This window comes from Schistocerca gregaria, chromosome 4, assembly GCF_023897955.1.
Source record: "Schistocerca gregaria isolate iqSchGreg1 chromosome 4, iqSchGreg1.2, whole genome shotgun sequence".
Taxonomy (NCBI): Eukaryota; Metazoa; Arthropoda; class Insecta; order Orthoptera; family Acrididae; genus Schistocerca; species Schistocerca gregaria.
Genome location: NC_064923.1, coordinates 82,426,409 through 82,448,195, shown reverse-complemented (window position 1 = coordinate 82,448,195; position 21,787 = coordinate 82,426,409). Strand labels below are relative to the sequence as shown.

Here is a 21,787-nt window from a genome sequence, read left to right as displayed (position 1 = left end):
TGCAAAAATTGGCAACTAAACCTAAATAATGAAAAGTGTGAGATCATCCTTATGAGTGCTAAAAGGAATCTGTTAAACTCTGGTGACACAATAAATGAGTCAAATCTAAAGCCTTTTAATTCAACTAAATACCTGTTGTTGTTGTTGTTGTGGTCTTCAGTCCTGAGACTGGTTTGATGCAGCTCTCCATGCTACTCTATCCTGTGCAAGCTGCTTCATCTTCCAGCCTACGTCCTTCTGAATCTGTTTAGTGTATTCATCTCTTGATCTCCCTCTACGATTTTTACCCTCCACGCTGCCCTCCAAAACTAAATTGGTGATCCCTTGATGCCTCAGAACATGTCCTACCAACCGATCCCTTCTTCTAGTCAAGTTGTGCCACAAACTCCTCTTCTCCCCAATTCTATTCAATACCTCCTCATTAGTTATGTGGTCTACCCACCTAATCTTCAGCATTCTTCTTTAGCACCACATTTCTAAAGCTTCTATTCTCTTCTTGTCCAAACTATTTATCGTCCATGTTTCACTTCCATACACGGCTACACTCTATACAAATACTTTCAGAAATGACTTCCTGACACTTAAATCTATACTCAATGTTAACAAATTTCTCTTCTTCAGAAATGCTTTCCATTCCATTGACAGTCCACATTTTATATTCTCCCTACTTCGACCATCACCATTTATTTTGCTCCCCAAATAACAAAACTCCTTCTTCCAGGTCGTTTGCTGTCTGTGACAGAATTACAATGTCATCGGTGAACCTTAAAGTTTTTGTTTCTTCTCCATAGATTTTAATACCTACTCCGAATTTATCTTTTGTTTCCTTTATTTCTTGCTCAATATACAGATTGAATAACATCTGGGACAGGCTACAACCCTGTCTCACTCCCTTCCCAACCACTGCTTCCCTTTCAAGTCCCTCGACTCTCATAACTGCCATCTGGTTTCTGTACAAATTGTAAATAGCCTTTTGCTCCCTGTATTTTACCCCTTCCACCTTCAGAATTTGAAAGAGAGTATTCCAGTTAACATTGTCAAAAGCTTTCTCTAAGTCTACAAATGCTAGAAACTTATGTTTGTCTTTTCTTAATCCAGCTTCTAAGATAAGTCGTATGGTCAGTATTGCCTCATGTGTTCCAATATTTTTACAGAATCCAAACGGATCTTCCCCAAGGTCAGCTTCTACCAGCTTTTCCATTTGTCTGTAAAGAATTCGCGCTAGTATTTTGCAGCTGTGACTTATTAAACTGATAGTTTGGTAATTTTCACATTTGTCAACACCTGCTTTCTTGGGATTGGAATTATTGTATTATTCTTGAAGTCTGAGGGCATTTCACCTGTCTCATACATTTTGCTCACCAGATGGTAGAGTTTTGTCAGGGCTGGCTCTCCCAAGGTTGTCAGTAGTTCTAATGGAATGTTGTCTACTCCCGGGACCTTTCAGTGCTCTGGCAAACTCTTCACATAGTATCATATCTGCCATTTCATCTTCATCTGCATTCTCTTCCATTTCCATAATATTGTCCTCAAGAACATCGCCCTTGTATAGACCCTCTATATACGCCTTCCACTTTTCTGCTTTCCCTTCTTTGCTTAGAACTGGGTTTCCATTTGAGCTGTTGATATTCATACAAGTGGTTCTCTTTTCTCCAAAGGTCTCTTTAATTTTCATGTAGGGAGTATCTATCTTACCCCTAGTGAGATAAGCCTCTACATCCTCACGTTTGTTCTCTATCCGTGCCTGCTTAGCCATTTTGCACTTCCTGTCGATCTCATTGTTGAGACATTTGTATTCCTTTTTGCCTGCTTCATTTACTGCATTTTTATATTTTCTCCTTTCATCAATTAAATTCAATATTTCTTCTGTTACTCAAGGATTTCTACTAGCCCTCGTCTTTTTACCTACTAAATACCTAGGAATTACAATTATGAACAACTTAAATTAGAAAGAACACATAGAAAATGTTGTGGGGAGGCAAACCAAAGACTGTATTTTATTCGCCCTTCTTTCTTCATCATCATCATCATCATCATCATCATCATCATCCAACAGAACATGACACTACACTATACACACTCCATTATATTCATCAATATTTAACAGGTACACTTATGTACACAGCTCTCGTACTTCGCAACAGAAACGTGGCTGTGGATGCTAATGATTGGGAGAAACCCTTGCAATTAATAGGCTGAACCTGCCCCTTGGGGTCTCCCAGTCATTCATGCCATATAACTTTACTTTAGATATAGATCCCATCATGAAGGAAAATATTCAAGAATGTGGAATGAGACAAGCTGTGCTATAACAGAATGTGATATTGCTTTCTATTGGACTGGCAGTTGGCTCAGCGTAAGTTGCCTGATACTGCAAAGCAAGTACCGTAGGCAAAAGCCTCATTAGGGCTTTTGGTACTGGTGATTTAGTGTGGTGGCATTGATAAGCTGTAAATATGATATTCCAACAGATGGTGTGCTTAGAACTGCTTCTTGCAGTCGACTGCTTTAGCCCATAAAGAGCTAACTTATATTAAGTAGGAAGTATATGTCTGAAATGTGGTGCAAGCTATACGTCATTGTGTATCAAGGGAAATGAAACCAGAAGATTCTCTAGCAGGCAGTAATACATGCATTTTGACAGCTGCTACCCTATCCACCATATGCAATCTTTATTTTGCAATCTGCAATTCTAAGAAACTGATAAAACCTGTAGCTAGACCACCAGACTTTGTCCACAAATTACCCCACACCAGTTTCTGCATGCCTCTATATTAAAAAATTGCTATCATATCTTGGGTTTGAGAGACCGTTATGTGAACCATGCTCATATCAGATCTGGCGTTCATCTGGTATATGGAGTGGCATCAGTGTGGCTTTCAGGCAGTTTCTGCACCTTTTTGGACAAATATCAGGCAAACATCCCAGCTACAACACCAAATCGTGACACACAAACCATTAAAATGTGTCCAATGAATCTAGATGACAAATGGCATGCATAACTTTCTCATTCATATTATGTTAATATTCTGATATATGAACAGAAATGACATCTAGCTGCAGAAATAGAATAATTGCCAACTCCGGGATAAGGTAGCGCCCGTGATGTTTGAATGTGGACTCTGAAAGAGTGTGTGTGTGTGTGTGTGTGTGTGTGTGTGTGTGTGTTGTAGCCTGCATGGAAAGCAATTACTCAGTACTTTCCAAGACATGAGAAAGTGACAACAATAACTTGAGGGAGAAAAGAAAAAGGGTGGTGTCCTTAGCAAGAGAAAACTAAAAGGAATCGCATTTTACCGCCATCCAGTGAACTAAGGAAATGTGTGATGTTTGGTTCCCATAGATGATGGACAGAAGTAGTTATAAAGTGGTGGTGGTAGTGGTAGTGGTAGTGATGGATATAGAGAAGAAGGCAATACAAAGTGTCTAAGAGTAGTCAGTATAATTCTTGGTGCAAGGTAGATGCAAAGGGTGTATGTGGAGAAAGGGAGTCACAATTTGTTTTTCTCTCTGGTAAACCTGTCTTGTTTGACCTTTGGAAACTTTCCATTGGATTGCAACACATTGAAAATCTTGGATACAAACTACACCATCAGAAAATGATTCTGATTGAATATGTTCTGGAAATTCTCCTATCTAGTGACGATCATTTACTCAAGTCCAGCAGCAGTTATCAGTCCTTGCTGTAAGGATTCTGCAGCAGAATATTGTAACAAAAACACATCGACTCCCAACTATAGTCGTGCGCCTGGGAGGTTGAGTGGTACAGGGTAATTATAATTAATGTTCCAGTTCCAAAATGCTGTATAAAGTATCACTGCTCAGAATAACGTCAAATTGGAATGGAATGTCATCAAAGAAGCAGGAAACATTTGTATGGTGGGGCAGCAAAAATTATCCCAATAGATGTCACCATAAGCATCATAACATAAATGGGTTCAGTTACAAATGACAGATGAATTGCAATACGACAGCTGTGGTGTGAGTTGCACATTAAACCTACCATGCATGCAATGTTCATGACTGCTCAGGTTTGGCATTCAATTCAACGTTAATGACACTGTTAGGTAATTACATCCCCCACAGCAAGGTTGTACCTCATGGGAAACATCGGTTTGTAATTGTTGTGAGACTGGCACAAGACATGTTCAGTTTGCTGTCCACCATTCTCTGCCAGAAGTTGAAATTGAGAAACATAATTTTCCATAACAGATCAGAGTGTCTCAGAAGTCACTTCGAGAATGTGTTGTGCAATTCACGCCTTCAATGCAGCTATGTTTGCAATTGGAGCATTCAGCACAGTGTCTTTCACACAGCCCTACAGTCAGATCTCACACATATTACAATCAACTGATCTTGATGATCAGGCTGTAGGGAAATTATGGCTGTAAATTCTAGGATTTCCAAAGTACCTCTGCAGCAGCTGCTTCATTGGCTGTGTGATATGTGGAGGAGTGCTATCTTGCATAAATACAACCCTACCCACAAATCCACACTGTTGAAGGGTTGAAAGACGTGGTGCGTTAAAGGTTCTCATAGCATTTATCAGTGACATTACAGGTAACAGGACCCGCAGGACCCATCTCCTGGAAAAAATATGATCCTGTGATAAATGATGCCATCAAACAGTTACCTTTGCGGAATGAAGTGGTGCTGGTTGATGTGTGAGTGGATTTTCTGTTGCCCATATGCTACTATTCTTTGTATTGACTTGTCTCTGGAGATGGAAATGGATTTTGTCTGTCCATAGAATATTCCACGGCCATTCTTTGTCCACTTCCATGTGAACAAGAAATTCCAGAGAAAATGTTTGTCTTACTGGAAGGTCTGCATGAAGCAACTCCTGTACATGGGTAATTATGTATGGATTGTAATGCAGGTTGTTTTGTGGAACTTTATGCATCATGCTTACCGGTATGTCAAAAATTTGGGCCTTTCCTCATTCACTCCACATTTGCACACCACAGTTCGACCCCTCTTGTAATGCTGTGGCCACATCTTCAGCTGATGTTGTATCAATTGTTTTCATCCATCAGCCACAGTGCACTTCAAAAGAACCTGTCTTTTTGAATTTCATAATCATTTTCTCCGGATTCTTGATGGACAGTGGACCAATGCCTTTTTTCATAACCTCTTGTGTCTGGAACTTCTGCAGAGCTATTGACAACTCAGTCACTATTCTTGTAAAAAGAGCTTTACCAGCAGTGTATGATCTTCCATTGAGAGAGTCATGTCGAGCATCTCAGACGTGAACTGAGGGGGAGCTGTTTTCCCTGTTTCTTTTATTTTGCTATTCTGCTGGTTACAGACACATCTAGAGGGAAAATTTTTTCTTAAATCCTTTTGTTTCCGTAATGTTTTCCCTTTCTTTGATAAAATTCTGTTCGAGTTTGTTGTCATTCTGAGCAGTAGTTCACTTTCAGTGTTTTAAAGCCTGGAAATGTAATTATAATCACCCTGTATATGTCAGTCATGTTGGCCTGAAGGAGCAGTCACAGATGATGAGAGGAATGTTGTACCAGCAAGGAGTATCATGGGTGAAACCATTACTGTACTTCATTTTATGAAGGTTATCCAGAAACTAAGGTTACAAGACATGTAGCTTTAGCATGGATTGTCTGTGGGGGAAATTTGTACCAATGCCATGTAGCGGGAAGCCAGCGGAAGGAACGAGTATTACCAGCAATCATTAGCTCATTGATTAGTGTTGCGGTGACTGTTAGAAATGAGCATTCTGATTCTGGCTCCTGCCAAGTGCACATTGCACAGTGTAATTCGCTATCTAAGTGCTAAGGGCACAAATGCTGCTGCAGTTCATTACAAAATTGTTTCATTTTATAGAGAGGACCTAATATCAAGCATGTGATGAAATGGGTCTAGAATTTCAGTTTTGGAAGGACAGAGATTTAAAATGAAGACAGAAGCGGAAGGCTATCTGTTGTCACTGATGATGTGGTACTGAAAATATAAGAACACCATCTCTCTGATTGGCTTTTGACAGTTGTTGACCTGCTTGCATTTTGTCCAACCGTTTCATGAAACCATAACTGATTGACTAAATTATCGCAAATTGTGTGCAAGATGGGTGCCCAATATGCTTACTAAAGCACATGAAAGTAAAGTTCTGCTCACAAATTTCTTGAATGTAGGTGAGGCTTTTCTCAGCTCTATAGTGACAGGGTATGAAACTTAGGATTATCACCATACTTCGGAGAGCAAACAACAATCAGTGCAATAGTGCCATACTCATTCTCCTTCAGCCAAAACGTTCAAAACTCAAAAAACAGTGAGGAAAATCATGCTGTCAGTGTTTTGGGACAGGAAAGGGCTTCTGATTGCCGATTTTTTGGAAAGAGGTGTAACAATAAATGCTGCAAGATATTGTGAGACCACGAGAAAGCTTCGCAGAGCCATAATAAAACAAATGTCATGTGATGCTGACAATGGGAGTCTGTCTCCTTCATGACAAAGTGCATCCACACACCGCTCATGTGGCACAAGAGTTGTTGACGTAGTTTGGTTGGGAGTTTTAAGCCACTCCTCTCACAGCCTCGATCTCACACCTAGTGACTATCATCTGTTCACTAAATTGGAGGAACACCTTCATCTAAAACACTTTTCTGACAACAACAACTACGATGATGAGGTGAAAACCAAAGTGAAGAATTGGCTGAAAAAGGTGGCAGGACATGGCTATGACAAGGGTATCAAAAAACTTGTCTCACAGATGACAAAATATTTTGATGTAAATGGTGATTATGTGGAAAAATAATGCAAGACTTGTACTGCAGTGCTTGTAAATTTTATTAAAATAAATTAATTTTTTCTACTTCAAAAAATTCTTGTAACATTACTTTCCAGATTAGCCTTGTCCATGTTTTACTGAAGTTAGTAGTGTGAAGTAATTTATCAGATTCACTGTTTGTCCCTCAAAAGTAGTGAACAGGAACTGCAGAATACGTCTCCATTTTGAGGATCATGAATTTATTCTTTGTTTTGACAAAAGTGTTTGGTTGTGTGAACCATAACATGGAACATTTCAAATAGAGGATAAACCTGTCAATGATTCTTTTCATGTTTACAAAACTGGAAGCAGAAAATTGCTCTGCAAAGTCCAGAATACAGGAGTAGATATTAATGTGACTGGGGTGCTACAAAATGAAAATGTGTTACAAGCTTCTTGTTCCACTGCTTTTGTTTATGACTGTCAGTAGTTTCTTGCTAAGTGTGTAGACAATTTTTAAAAAAGTTCTCTGTCATGTAATGCCTATACCTGAATCAGAATAACAAGGAGGGTACTAGTTCAGTATAGAAGTGAGGGATGTTGTCAGTCCTCCTTTACACACATGTGCGATTGAAACTAGTGACAGCAGCTTTGAGGTGCCACAACGAGTAAGTTTATTCATTATCTGTTAACGTGCAGTGATGAACTCACCTTGCAGGACCTTAGGTGTCTTATCATTTTCATTAGCTGTTTCACAGGAAGCTCCACACATTCTGTAGTAGAAACTTACTATACAAAGAAACAAAATATATAAGAACAATTTACAACTACTTTGTTACAGACCACAGATGCCTTCTACAGTTGACTGGTAACTGACAGCTGAGCTAACAGAGTGGTTTGACAGGGTAGGAGGTGTGGCCAGTCTCGTGCTGTGATAGGTTGTTACTAAGGTAGCTGTCCGTAAAGTACTTGCTGTCAGTCACTTTGTTATTCTGATCTAGGTATAGTGTTTCTCTGAAAATAGCAAGTATAATGTATATGATATTGCAACTAGCTTAGTGGGCAACATTGACTAATAACTTAAATAAAAGGGACTACTTCTTAACTGAATCTATTCAAAGTCTATAGAGTTATTGAAACAGGGATTATGTGAAAGGGACATTTTACAATCACAAGATGATTAAATAATAAATGAAAAAATGATACTGTATAACATAATAGACTAGATGTAAGCAAAGTAAGCCAGGTTTTTTATTTTTACATTTCCACTGTCACCCATTCCAAGAAAACGCAATGTAGTTATGCAGTTCAAATTTATTGCGACCAAATCTCCTTTAAATCCCCCTTCATATCATGGTCAGATGATTTCCTTTAAAACGTTATCAAATGTTGGCCATCCTAAAGACTCATCACATGTTCTTTAACACCTGGATCCAAGATAGATGAAAAATTTTTGTCCAGGTATCACAAACTTGTGCAGAGCTGAGTGAAACCTACATTCACCATCTAAATGATCTCTGCAGTCACTTTCGCTAAAATTAAAGCGTCTTTACATTGCTCATTTTCACTGTCTCGCATATGCTGGTATTATTCGTGGTGATTCATTTGTTCACCTGGGATTTCTGAAACTGTTTAAGATATCATAATTCTGTTTTTATCCAAATGAATTGGGAAAAAGTCCTCACTAAATGACGTTTACTCTCTTTTCATAGCTGTATCAATTACAGGGTTCTGGCATCAACTTCACACTTTCAGATGGAACTGCAGTGATTTCTGGTGCTAGAGTCATTATTCTAAAAGAGACAAGTTCAACAATGTTTCATTTTTAAAAACGTAATTACTAGTTTTAGAGTAACAGAATAATTAGATTTTTTATGACTTAGGAATTTATTTGATTTGAATTTGAAACCAATTGTTGTCTTATGGAGAAGTTTGGGATTTCTTATCCAATTAGAAAGGTCTGAGATATTGGCAGCCACAACAGATGCCATGAAAAACTATTTCGAGAGACAATAAAGATTGTTAAACACTCCAGGAATTCCAGTAGGAAGGAGGAGGGAGGGAAATTCAATGACATTTGGTTCCTGGTGTTGAAGAACATGTGATGAGTCTTTAGGATGACCAACATTTGATAATGTTTTAAAGGAGATCATCTGACCATTATTTGAGGGGAGGTTTAAATGAAATTTGGTCACAATAAACTTGAACTGCACAACTACATCACATTTTCTGGGAATGAGCAACAGTGGAAATGTAAAAATAAAAAACCTGGCTTACTTTGCTTACTTTTATTCTATTACGTTATACTGTATCATATTTTGCTTAATTCCACAAATCAAGATAAAGTTTTTGGAATGCAAAAGCATGTAATAAGACTCATTTGTGGTGTAAATTCAAGGGTAACGGGCTTCTTCCTTCGTGAACTTTTTACATCATTGCTTTTGCTGCGAGAACGCTTGGTGAAAATTGATTCACTTTAGAAGCAAATTAAGAGACATGTAAATGCTGAATAGTATAGTAGACATGATTACAAAAGAAAGACTGCATAAATCAGAACATTTAGTGTTGGTTGTCCTCTGCTTTCAGTTGCTGCCAGCTTAAGTGATTTATCAGTACAGAGTCTTTGGAAGTATTGTGAAGGGTTGTCGTGTTGTGTAAGGTTATTGAGAAATAAAATGTTATGAGTATGTTTAAACATCTCACTACTTCTGCAAGTCCTTATTCCATTCTTGTCTTGTCCAAAGAAGGAAGACTGGAGTTTAACATCCCATCAGCAGTGCGATCATGAGAGATATGTGTCTTATTTATACCATAGTTACTGATCGGTATGAAGTAAGTGGATCCATGGGTTGTCAATACTGACCGAGAGAAAAGTAAACACTGCCCCCCATTATGACGTCTCTAGATGCGTAAGCCGTGTCATTTTTTAGGCAGTCCTCTTATTACCTTGAGCCAAACCATCTTCTTTCTGTAGAAGCTCGAACAGTAAATACTATGTTAACTATCATCATCATCACCACCACCACCACCACCACACCCACCATTTTCCTTTCAAGGAATAGTCTGTTGCCGGTTGTGGACTAAAAAAAAAAAAAAATCCAACTTTTTTGAGGTCTTCCAATACCTCTTTTCCTGTTTGGCTTGTAGTTTAAGATATTCTGAGGAATTCTTTGACCTGGCATTCACATGACGTGTTGTTTCCAATCTTCACAATATTTTTGAATTTTTTCATTCATACTAAAAATATTTGCTTGTATTCTAATATAATTGTTTCTAATCATGTCTCTTTTTGTGCAGCCCTTCTTCTATCTTAGGAACCTCACATCTGCTGTTTGTTCCACTTCCATAGGATAACAGTGGAACTGCCATTACTCTATATTATAACCCAGTGTTCTGCTAATGGCATCACAGACAGAATTGATACTATGTCGGCAATAGTACCAATTATTATACAAAAGCTTTGTGAGATCTGTCAGTCAAAGAATTTGAACTATCAGTGGTGCTTCACAAGATTTATAACAGTGATCACTAATAAATTCCACAGGAGAAATGGATGGTCAATAAGAGGACTAGGAAGATTTTAAAAAAAATGCTATAATTGGGAGACCCCAGAAAATACGGGAGAGTTGGTCACTCTGAGTCTTCCACCATGGGATGTTAGCAACACTTGATGTCGGCAACTGACAATAGTCCGCTGTGACCGGGTATTCAAAGCATGCAACATCACACCACACTATGAGAGTATGAGCAAACAGAATTTTGCTGCAGTCAGTAACTAGCCAGGGTGTAATTGGGCACTCAGTAGCTACTATCCTCTTGAAAATATCTGTCCCCTGCAGAAGGGGATGAAACATTGAGTTTCAATGTGGAATCCATCCAAGCATGGCATAATAGCCTGGAATATTTTATTAACTGTGACATTTTCAGTTGTGAAAGTTGTTGTTGTTGTTGTTGTTGTTGTTGTTGTTGTTGTCTTCAGTCTTGAGACTGGTTTGATGCAGCTCTCCATGCTGCTCTATCCTGTGCAAGCTTCTTCATCCCCCAGTACCTACTGCAACCTACATCCTTCTGAATCTGCTTAGTGTATTCATCTCTTGGTCTCCCTCTACGGTTTTTACCCTCCACACTGCCCTCCAATACTAAATTGGTGATCCCTTGATGCCTCAGAACATGTCCTACCAACCGATCCCTTCTTCTAGTCAGGTTGTGCCACAAACTTCTCTTCTCCCCAATCCTATTCAATACTTCCTCGTTAGTTATGTGATCTACCCATCTAATCTTAAGCATTCGTCTGTAGCACCACATTTCGAAAGTTTCTATTCTCTTCTTGTGCAAACTAGTTATTGTCCATGTTTCACTTCCATACATGGCTACACTCCACACAAATACTTTCAGAAATGACTTCCTGACAAATCTATACTCGATGTTAACAAATTTCTCTTCTTCAGAAACACTTTCCTTGCCATTGCCAGTCTACATTTTATATCCTCTCTACTTCGACCATCATCAGTTATTTTGCTCCCCAAATAGCAAAACTCCTTTACTACTTTAAGTGTCTCATTTCCTAATCTAATTCCCTCAGCATCACCCGACTTAATTCGACTACATTCCATTACCCTAGTTTTGCTTTTGTTGATGTTCATCTTATATCCTCCTTTCAAGACACCGTCCACTCCGTTCAACTGCTCTTCCAAGTCATTTGCTGTCTCTGACCTCAAAGTTTTTATTACTTCTCCATGGATTTTAATACCTACTCCGAATTTTTCTTTTGTTTCCTTTACTGCTTGCTCAATATACAGATTGAATAACATCGGGGAGAGGCTACAACCCTGTCTTACTCCCTTCCCAACCACTGCTTCTCATTCATGTCCCTCGACTCTTTATAACTGCCATCTGGTTTCTGTACAAATTGTAAATAGCCTTTCGCTCCCTGTATTTTACCCCTGCCACCTTTAGAATTTGAAAGAGTATTCCAGTCAATATTGTCAAAGGCGTTCTCTAAGTCTACAAATGCTAGAAACGTAGGTTTGCCTTTCCTTAATCTTTCTTCTAAGACAAGTCATAAGGTCAGTATTGCCTCACGTGTTCCAGTATTTCTAGGGAATCCAAACTGATCTTCCCCGAGGTCGGCTTCTACTAGTTTTTCCATTCGTCTGTAAAGAATTCGTGTGAGTATTTTGCAGCTGTGGCTTATTAAACTGATTGTTTGGTAATCTTCACATCTGTCACCACCTGCTTTCTTTGGGATTGGAATTATTATATTCCTCTTGAAGTCTGAGGGTACTTCACCTGTCTCATACATCTTGCTCACCAGATGGTAGAGTTTTGACAGGACTGGCTCTCCCGAGGCCGTCAGTAGCTCCAATGGAATGTTGTCTACTCCGGAGGCCTTGTTTCGACTCAGGTCTTTCAGTGCTCTGTCAAACTCTTCACACAGCATCGTGTCTCCCATTTCATCTTCATCTACATCCTCTTCCATTTCCATAATATTGTCCTCAAGTACATCGCCCTTGTATAGACTCTCTATATACTCCTTCCACCTTCCACCTTTCTGCTTTTCCTTCTTTGCTTAGAACTGGGTTTCCATCTGAGCTCTTGATGTTCATACAAGTGGTTCTCTTTTCACCAAAGGTCTCTTTAATTTTCCTGTAGGCAGTATCTATCTTACCTCTAGTGAGATAAGCCTCTACATCCTTACATTTGTCCTCTAGCCATCCCTGCTTAGCCATTTTGCACTTCCTGTCGATCTCATTTTAGAGACGTTTGTATTCCTTTTTGCCTTCTTCATTTACTGCATTTTTATATTTTCTCCTTTCATCAATTAGATTCAATATTTGTTCTGTTACCCAAGGATTTCTACTAGCCCTCGTCTTTTTACCTACTTTATCCTCTGCTGCCTTCACTACTTCACCCCTCAAAGCTACCCATTCTTCTTCTACTGTATTTCTTTCCCCCATTCCTGTCAATTGTTCCCTTATGCTCTCCCTGAAACTCTGTACAACCACTGGTTCTTTCAGTTTATCCTGGTCCCATCTCCTTAAATTCCCACCTTTTTGCAGTTTTTTCAGTTTTAATCTACAAGTCATAACCAATAGATTGTGGTCAGAGTCCACATCTGCCCCTGGAAATGTCTTACAATTTAAAACCTGGTTCCTAAATCTCAATCTTACCATTATATAATCTATATGATAACTTTTAGTATCTCCAGGATTCTTCCATGTATACAACCTTCTATCATGGTTCTTAAACCAAGTGTTAGCTATGATTAAGTTGTGCTCTGTGCACAATTCTACCAGGCGGCTTCCTCTTTCATTTCTTAGCCCCAATCCGTATTCATCTACTACGTTTCCTTCTCTCCCTTTTCCTACTGCTGAATTCCAGTCACCCATGACTATTAAATTTTTGTCTCCCTTCACTATCTGAATAATTTCTTTTATTTCATCATATATTTCTTCAATTTCTTCGTCATCTGCAGAGCTAGTTGGCATATAAACTTGTACTACTGTAGTAGGTGTGGGCTTCGTATCTATCTTGGCCACAACAATGCGTTCACTATGCTGTTTGTAGTAGCTGACCCGCATTCCTATTTTCCTATTCATTATTAAACCCGCTCCTGCATTACCCCTATTTGATTTTGTGTTTATAACCCTGTAGTCACCAGACCAGAAGTGTTGTTCCTCCTGCTACCGAACTTCACTAATTCCCACTATATCTAACTTTAACCTATCCATTTCCCTTTTTAAATTTTCTAACCTACCTGCCCAATTAAGGGATCTGACATTCCACGCTCCGATCCGTAGAACACCAGTTTTCTTTCTCCTGATAACGACATCCTCTTGAGTAGTCCCTGCCCGGAGATCCGAATGGGGGACTATTTTACCTCCGGAATATTTTACCCAAGGGGACGCCATCATCATTTAATCATACAGTAAAGCTGCATTCCCTCGGGAAAAATTACGGCTGTAATTTCCCCTTGCTTTCAGCCGTTCGCAGTACCAACACAGCAAAGCCGTTTTGGTTATTGTTGCAAGGCCAGATCAGTCAATCATCCAGACTGTTGCCCTTGCAACTACTGAAAAGGCTAAAAGGCTGCTGCCCCTCTTCAGGAACCACACGTTTGTCTGGCCTCTCAACAGATACCCCTCCGTTGTGGTTGTACCTACGGTACGGCTGTCTGTATCGCTGAGGTACGCAAGCCTCCCCACCAACGGCAAGGTCCATGGTTCATGGGGGGGGGGGGGGGGGGGGGTTGTGAAAGTTAATATTTTATAAATAAGGAAATATGAGGGGTATCCACAAAGTACATTACGTTTCCGTTTGTGTCCGTTAGGGGCAGGGCTAGCGGGACCATCTTGGTGACGTGGCATTCCGCCGCTCAGTCGGCATCCTGCTGTGCTAGTGAGAGGGTCGTGCTGTACTCTGTTGAGTTACTGTGGCAGTTTGAAATATCAGCGTTAATTGAAAATACCGCGAAGTGTGAAATGCGTGCTGTAATAAGGTTTCTGACTGCAAAAAGCTGTACACCAAGAGAAATTTATCGGCAGCTTTGTGATGTGTATGGGGACAACATAATCACTGAAGGTGGAGTGCGTCAATGGGTCATAAAATTTAAAAATGGCCAAACTAACGTTCACAACGAAGAGCGAAGTGGAAGACCCAGCATAGTGACTGCCGAACTTGTCGAAAAAGTCGATGCTGCGGTCCGTGAAAACCGTAATTTCACAATAACGGAACACTCTGTGAGTTTTCCACGAATTTCACGAAGTTTGTTGCACAATGTCATTACCGTAAAGCTTGGTTACCACAAGTTTTGTGCAAGATGGATACCAAAAATCTTGACAGAGACTCACAAAAATCAGCGAATGGCTGCTGCAGCGTTAACGTTTTTGGACGCTCGCGAGAAAGATGGCGACTCATTACTCGATCGCATTGTTATTGGTGATGAAACATGGGTTAAGCATGTGAACTGTGAGACAAAACTGCATTCAATGCAGTGGGGGCACACAAATTCCCCCCAAAAACCCAAGAAATGCATGCAGACAATGTCGGCAAGGAAGGTGATGGCAACTGTCTTTTGGGACAGAAAAGGTGTGATTTTTGTGGATTTCCTGGAAAGAGGCTCTACAATAAACTCTCAAAGGTATTGCCAAACTCTTCACAACCTCAAAAGAGCTATACAAAACTAGCGCAGGGGAAAGTTGGGCTCAAATATCTTGCTGATTCATGACAACGCCCGGGCCCACACGGCAAATGCCACTCGTGAAGTTCTTGAATCTTTTAAGTGGGAGTTGTTTCCTCATCCGCTGTACAGTCCCGACCTGGCACCGAGCGACTTCCACTTATTCCCAGCAATGAAGAAGTGGTTGGCTATGCAGCGTTTTGATGGCGACGCACAGCTTCAAGAAGAGGTAACCACGTGGTTGAAGGCTCAGGCGGCCAATTTTTACAACGAAGGAATTTCCAAGCTCGTCCATCGCTATGATAAGTGCCTTAATTTAAATGGCAACTATGTAGAAAAGTAGTATTTAAGTGAGGCTTTCATTTGTATGTAATAAAAAAAATTCCAAAACTTTATTTATTTTTAATTCCAAAACGTAATGTACTTTGTGGATAGCCCTCATACGTAATGTCAGATAATGACAAAACATCCTGTTGCAGCACCATGACACAGTATAATATGGTACATAAAGAAAACCTAGCATTCATTATTTGGTGTTTACATGCATTAAGTGCTGGTTAATTAGAAAAAAAAATGTCTTACACAAATCAGGGAAACTGGTTCATAATTATTCTATACTGAGAATGCAGTTCAGTTGTAGGCACAAAAGTATCCCAACAGATGACATCCAACAAGAACGACAATTCAGCGAATGTGCAAATAATTATTGTTGGAGGGCTACTGGAATACTATACATACGGTAAGGAGCAAGCCTGCAACTAGCAGAGTGAATGAAACCAACATTCGGACAGCTGTTGTTCATAATCCACATGTTAGTTCCAGAGAAGTTTCAGGTACCTCTGGAATAAGTCAGCCTATTGTTGTTCACATTTTGCTCACAAACTTTTTCCACCCCATCATGTGTCACTTCACCAGTTGGTTAAGCAGTGGGAATGCAGAAGGCACATGGAAATCTGATGCTCTGTTCTGATGCAACAACAGGCCAAAAGGTTCTTTCTTCAAAGAATTTTCTGTACAATTGAAGCTTGCTTCACCAGTCATGATAAGCTGACTATAATAAATGTAAATTGTTAGGCCATTGAGAATCCACACTAGCTGAAACATGTTGAACATCATAGGCAATGAAGTGTGAACATTTGGTGTGGGATTATCAGAGGTTATGTGATTGGGTTTCTTCAGTAAAGTAAGAGCAATCAGGTAAAAATTACACACAATGTCTGACAGAGGTAGTACCACTTGAAATATGTGGATGCATGGGGTACCAGAACAATGGGTGCAAAGGTCTTGCCCGTATTACCAAATGATTGGAGCCACTGTTCTTTTTTCCCCAGGCTAATATCAAAAATAAAGCCTGTATATAAGTTCCAACAGCCCAAGTGCATTTAAAATGTGACACTGTTGCAGCATGTGCAATGATGTTGAAGGAATCTGGCTTCAGTATGTCCATAAGTCCTTGCACCAGTGATTGCAAACATGTATAGCAATAAATGGTGGGTTCTTTGAACTCTTGGTATATGAAAGGATTTGTAAGCAAGTGTTTATGACCACAACGTCTTGTTGTTCCTTTTTGTTACTGTTACTGATATAATTTTGTGATCTAAGTGTGTATCTTGACATTAAACTCATGATGCTAAGTTATTATTTAGCAGTCTTTATATCTGAATTCCCTGTTTTACAAATTCTATCAAATTTTGATGTTCAACTTTCTTCCAAGGCTCTGAAGGAAACAAGTGTACAGCTGTTACTGTAGTTATCTGGTGCATCATCCTTAGGTGTCGCGTCCTTTGTCTTCCAGTTGGAGTGTTGATCCATCCACATGCAGCCAACTGTGATTAGTATCAGTTTAATCTAAAAGTTTTCTTCACTATTCCGCTTTGTAAGTAGACTTTATTAGCTGCATCAAGCTGCAGCTCCACATTGGCCTAATGCAACAATTTGTATAACAACACGAACTTTCGCTTAAGACTGCATTTGATTTTGTGTTCAAAATAAATAAATTAGTTATCAAATTTTGAAGATTGAAATTTTGTTTAATACATAGCTCTTAGAAGTATGATACTAGCAGCAGATGTAATGCCATTGAAAAATGAAATTTATACCATTATTTCTGTAAAAACTTAACTATGAGCAGAGACTGTACTTCATTTAGTGAAAACATTTTCGTAGCTCATGTGGGTGAAAACAGAAGAAATGGTGTATTAGACAGTTCAGGAAATTACGGTATATTGATAATTTTTACTTATGGACTGTCTGACAGCAACTGAATAAAACACAATTTTCGTGCCATACGTGTTTTGCCTTTATTTTCTGCAAGGCATCATCAGTGGCAGGTTGTGTGGACAATTTCTTACATATTACGCTCCTATTGCATTTTTGATGTTGTTGTTCTTATTATGAATGCCAATTTGTGGTTTTTTCCACATTCCACAGCACTATGAACTGAACGCTTGTTTCAATGCAATGTTTTGGTTCTGTTGCCGACTGTCAAATGTTTTTGCCAAAGATCGAATGTTATTGACAGTCGGCAACAGAAACCAAAACATTGCATTGAAACAAGCGTTCAGTTCATAGTGCTGTGGAATGTGGGAAAAAACCACAAATTGGCGTTCATAAGAAGGAGAACAAAACCAAAAATGCAACAGGAGTGTAATATGTAAGAAATTGTCCACGCGACCTCCCACTGATGATGCCTTGCAGAAAATAAAGGCGAAACGCGTATGATGCTGAAATTATGTTTTATTCAGTTGCTGTCAGACAGTCCATAAGTAAAAATTATCAATATACCGTAATATTATATGCAGCTGAGGAAGACAGGACTACAAAAGGTTCAGGAAATATCTGAGTCTGAATCATTTTGTATTTTGGTGCAATTGCAAAATATGTTTTTAACCCAGAGAACAATGTGCAAGTGTTCGCAAATGTGTGGAGGGGGCTGGGTTTATCTCCTCATTATACATTCAGAGACATGAACAGGTTCTGGAGAAATTCATTTTGCCACTCCTTCTTGAAATCTGCTATTTTGTCTCATAATATCCCAAGCAAGCCAGAGATACAATGCACATATCAACATTTGTGCATAAATTGTGATGAAATCTGGCAGCGAAAAAAGTGAGCAAAATAATGGAGTCTCAAAAGACATGTTTGTTCTTTCAGGGAATTGAGCAACTGAAAAAGGAAGAGGCACGATGGGTGAAGAAGTCGCGGTGGAAGAGCATACAGGCAGTCTTTGGACGATTTTCACTCGCCTGGTTCTCTCCATTTACAAGGCCACCTTCTAAATCAAAAGTTGAGAGCTACCTATATTCAGTCTGAAGCCCAAAGTCAGTGAGGTTACCTTGTCTTTTAAGCAACTAATGACTTTTACATTTTAATCTGTGTATACACATGGCTGAAAGTTTATATTAAGAATTCATTGCAAAAATTTTTATGAGCTTTTCCAGACACCTGTAGTTTACCTGCTGTAAAGGCTCAGTGTTTTTTTCCTCTTGCCTATTGAGCAAGATTATTGTAAGGAGTGACATAAAACTGTGGTTGTTGTTCTCACTGAAAAATAATGTACTTTCATTTCACAGTGACTTTTTGATAACATTACTGTTTTGGTGCTAAGATCACATTTGTACCCTTGTTCTCATTGCCGCTGGTATTGAATACCTAATGTCAGTATGTAACTTTGGTCATACTAGCCTACTCATCTCCCCTCTTCTGCCTATTGAATGTGTATCATAGCATCTGTCATTTTGACTGTGCAGAGTATAATAATTTCTATATGTCTTGTGCACTGGGAGCACCTTCGATTGTAATTTAAAAAGTGGAAAATAACTATCCCAAATTAAACTATGAAATATAGTTGATAGAAAAGAGGTCTAACCATGTTAGATAGCTATGTTTAAGCTGACAAAATATCAGTTGTGTGCAGAGTTTGCCCTATAAACTTTTTTGATCCACAAGTCGAAAGTAACTAAGTAAATGTTACTTGTAATCATTTTTGGATAACCCAGTGTACAGTGATCCATATCTTGAAATTGACTTCTGCAGAATTTGAATGATTTCAGCATGCCATACTATCATGTATTTACACACAGTGTGTGGGCTAAATTACAATCAGACTGCAAACAGTGAAATAAGATAGAATACAAAAAGAGTAAAAAAACAACTTCTGTTTGTCTAGTTCCTACATTATTTATTATATTGTGTTCTCTGTCATGACATTCCTGTCCCAGTGCGGTACAAATCAATGTTATGGTAAATACTTCTTTCATATCATGAATTTGTTGGATTTGCCATGTTTGTTCAGAAATGGTTTGAACTACTGTGACATGTTCCTGTAGTGGCCATATATTTCTCAAAGCTGGCTTATTGTATGTAAGCACTCCTCAGAAAACAAAACGTACTCTTTCATAAAACCATCACAGTTTATTGAATTCCTTAGCCATATATTTTTTATCATTTGTTATAATTGTATACAAAGAAGACATAGTCTTTATTGCTGTCATTGTGAAGGTGGCAGTAAATAGTTTAGAACACATCAATAGTATTACCTACTGACAGCATAATTCTCTAAACAGTGTATAATATATATTTCCTATTTTTGTACAGTTGTATATACTAATTCTGTTAAATAGCAATGCTTTTTGTATCCAACAAAGAAAATTGGTAAATGGCATGACTGTGATTTCCTCATCTGTTTTATTTGTTTTATATTATATGTTGAATAAATATTGCCAACAAATGTCAGTTCTTTTGGTACAGTATAAAAGTATTATTTTTGACTGTATACATACATTTCACATCTTTGATACAAATATGTTGTAATATTAATTATTCAATTGAGGTTTCGCCATCATTTTCAGTTGCGTAATAAATGCCATTAGATATTTCACTGTGGATTTGATAGCCATCATATGTTGAGGGTGACAAGATATTAAGAAAAAAATATTTCACTGTGGATTTGATAGCCATCATATGTTGAGGGTGACAAGATATTAAGAAAAAAATATGTACTTGAGGGCATTGGTGTGTGGTTCTCACAAAAGAAAGTATTCATGCCGTTCCCCAAAATTTTAACATTCCATACTTTCCAGTATCCTCTTCTTTCTCAGTACTGCCAGTGTGATGTTATGTTCAGTGGTGTATAGTTAGTGTGTGTTTATGCAATAAGTACCTGCTTTCTGTAATATATTTTGTGATTATAAAGCTAAGAGCTTTCAAACATTCCTTAAAACAAAATGAAAAATTCAAATCTCAGGAATGAGTATGATTACATATGTATTTATTTTACTTGAAAGATATTAGTAAGAAGATTGTCATAGATAGCTAAGCAAAAATGTGTTATATTTCAGAACTATCTCTCTTTGGAATCTAAAGAGAAAACAAGGAAATGTGTGGAAAGTAAAATGGTTGTTATGAGAAGAATATGCCAGTCAGAAAAGGATCAGACTAGAATGCTAGATGTAAAAGAAAGTTGTGAGGAGGACATACCAAAATCTGTTAATTGCTTGTGCAGCATTCATTCTACTTCATATTTAATATTTCTTTCAACTTTTTGGTTTTGAACTACTCATCTTGTGTTTTAATGTTTTCTATGTATTTTCTTTTTTCTTCTTCTCTTTTCAACACCCAAAATGAAAACATTTGGGCTGCAGTTCTTCACTGATTTCTTTGAATAATACCACCGGCATCATGCACTTGTGTATTGTTAGAGTATAGTATTTTCTGTGACCCTGGGCAGTAAAATTTCACTGATATGTATTTTGGAAGATTTCATAGAATGGCTTTGTCTAAGTAGTAAAAATGATGAATACACATATATCACTTCACATATTTTGCTATACTAATGCTTTTAAACCTTTTTAACTAATTTCAATTACTAAAGACATCAGTTTTACTATTGATTGTGAGGACCAGCTCTGAGATTTATTTGTCAGCAAGACCTTACAAACTCTTCCTTGTGTTACTCTGACTCGTGCCCCCCTCCCCCCCCCCCTTTTCCCAAATTCCACTCCACTCTCCTCTCCTCAAAAATGATAAAGCTGTCCTCAGTGATGCTGTACTAGGCATGGCCCTGTTGCCTTCCTTCACTCTTTGAACTGACTTAACCAGCTACAGTTTAAGTGCTCTCTGAACTATGGTGCAGCTCCTAATTTTTTGTGCTAACAAACATTACAAGTTGTAAAACTCAGTGCACTGACTGGGGATTGAACCTCGGAACTTTGGACTGATAGACACACCTACTCACTGAACCACGCAAAACTACACCCCCCCTCCCAAAAAAAAGGCCCAAAGAGTGAAAGCTGTTAATTCTATCTGATTCGTTCTAGATTTCATCATCCCAATAATTACTGTTTCATTGGCATATAATTGCACACTTGTTAAAAGATTTTTGGATAAAGATAAACAACCTTTATTGATAATTCTAACTTGTCTATAACAGTTTGTGTTTTGAGAGCTCTCCACTTGTCACTTGCTCTGTGTGTACTGTTCTCTCGCAGTGAAGATGGGAATCTCTTTTCAAAGTTTTCATTGTTTTGCCTCAAACAGCAACCTCATTTACTCCTTTCACTTTGTCCTCCCTAATTTTTCTAAATGTTACTACAGTTCTCTGCTATTGTTTATCCATTGCTAGTTTTTATTTTATTTTATGCCTTGTTCTTCTCTGCTGTCTTTTAAACACTTATTTGCCTACTTTTTACTTGCTTGCTTTTTTAACTTTGTTTCTAGTTTTCCTTTACATAGTTTTAACAGTTTTTATCTTTATTCTTTTTTTTTCTTTTTCTTATATAAGTGTGAAGTTTCTATGTTGCTAATGTTTTATGTAGGACAATAAAAAGTGTATCATCATTGTAGTATTATTGTAACTAGATTTTTGTATTTATCCTTAACTTCTG

General features: G+C 38.3%; 1 protein-coding gene across 3 annotated transcripts in view; it reads left to right on the top strand.

Moving 5' to 3' along the window:
• Nucleotides 1–19,637, top strand: part of LOC126266601 (palmitoyltransferase ZDHHC3-like) — a 100,484-nt gene extending 80,847 nt beyond the window's left edge. For all 3 annotated transcript variants that reach the window (XM_049970925.1, XM_049970924.1, XM_049970923.1), the window contains exon 7: nt 18,057–19,637. In XM_049970925.1, the coding sequence (XP_049826882.1) occupies nt 18,057–18,215 (159 nt within the window). In that variant the 3' untranslated portion in view covers nt 18,216–19,637. The remainder of the gene's footprint in view (nt 1–18,056) is intronic.
• The last annotated feature ends 2,150 nt before the right edge of the window (nt 19,638–21,787 follow it).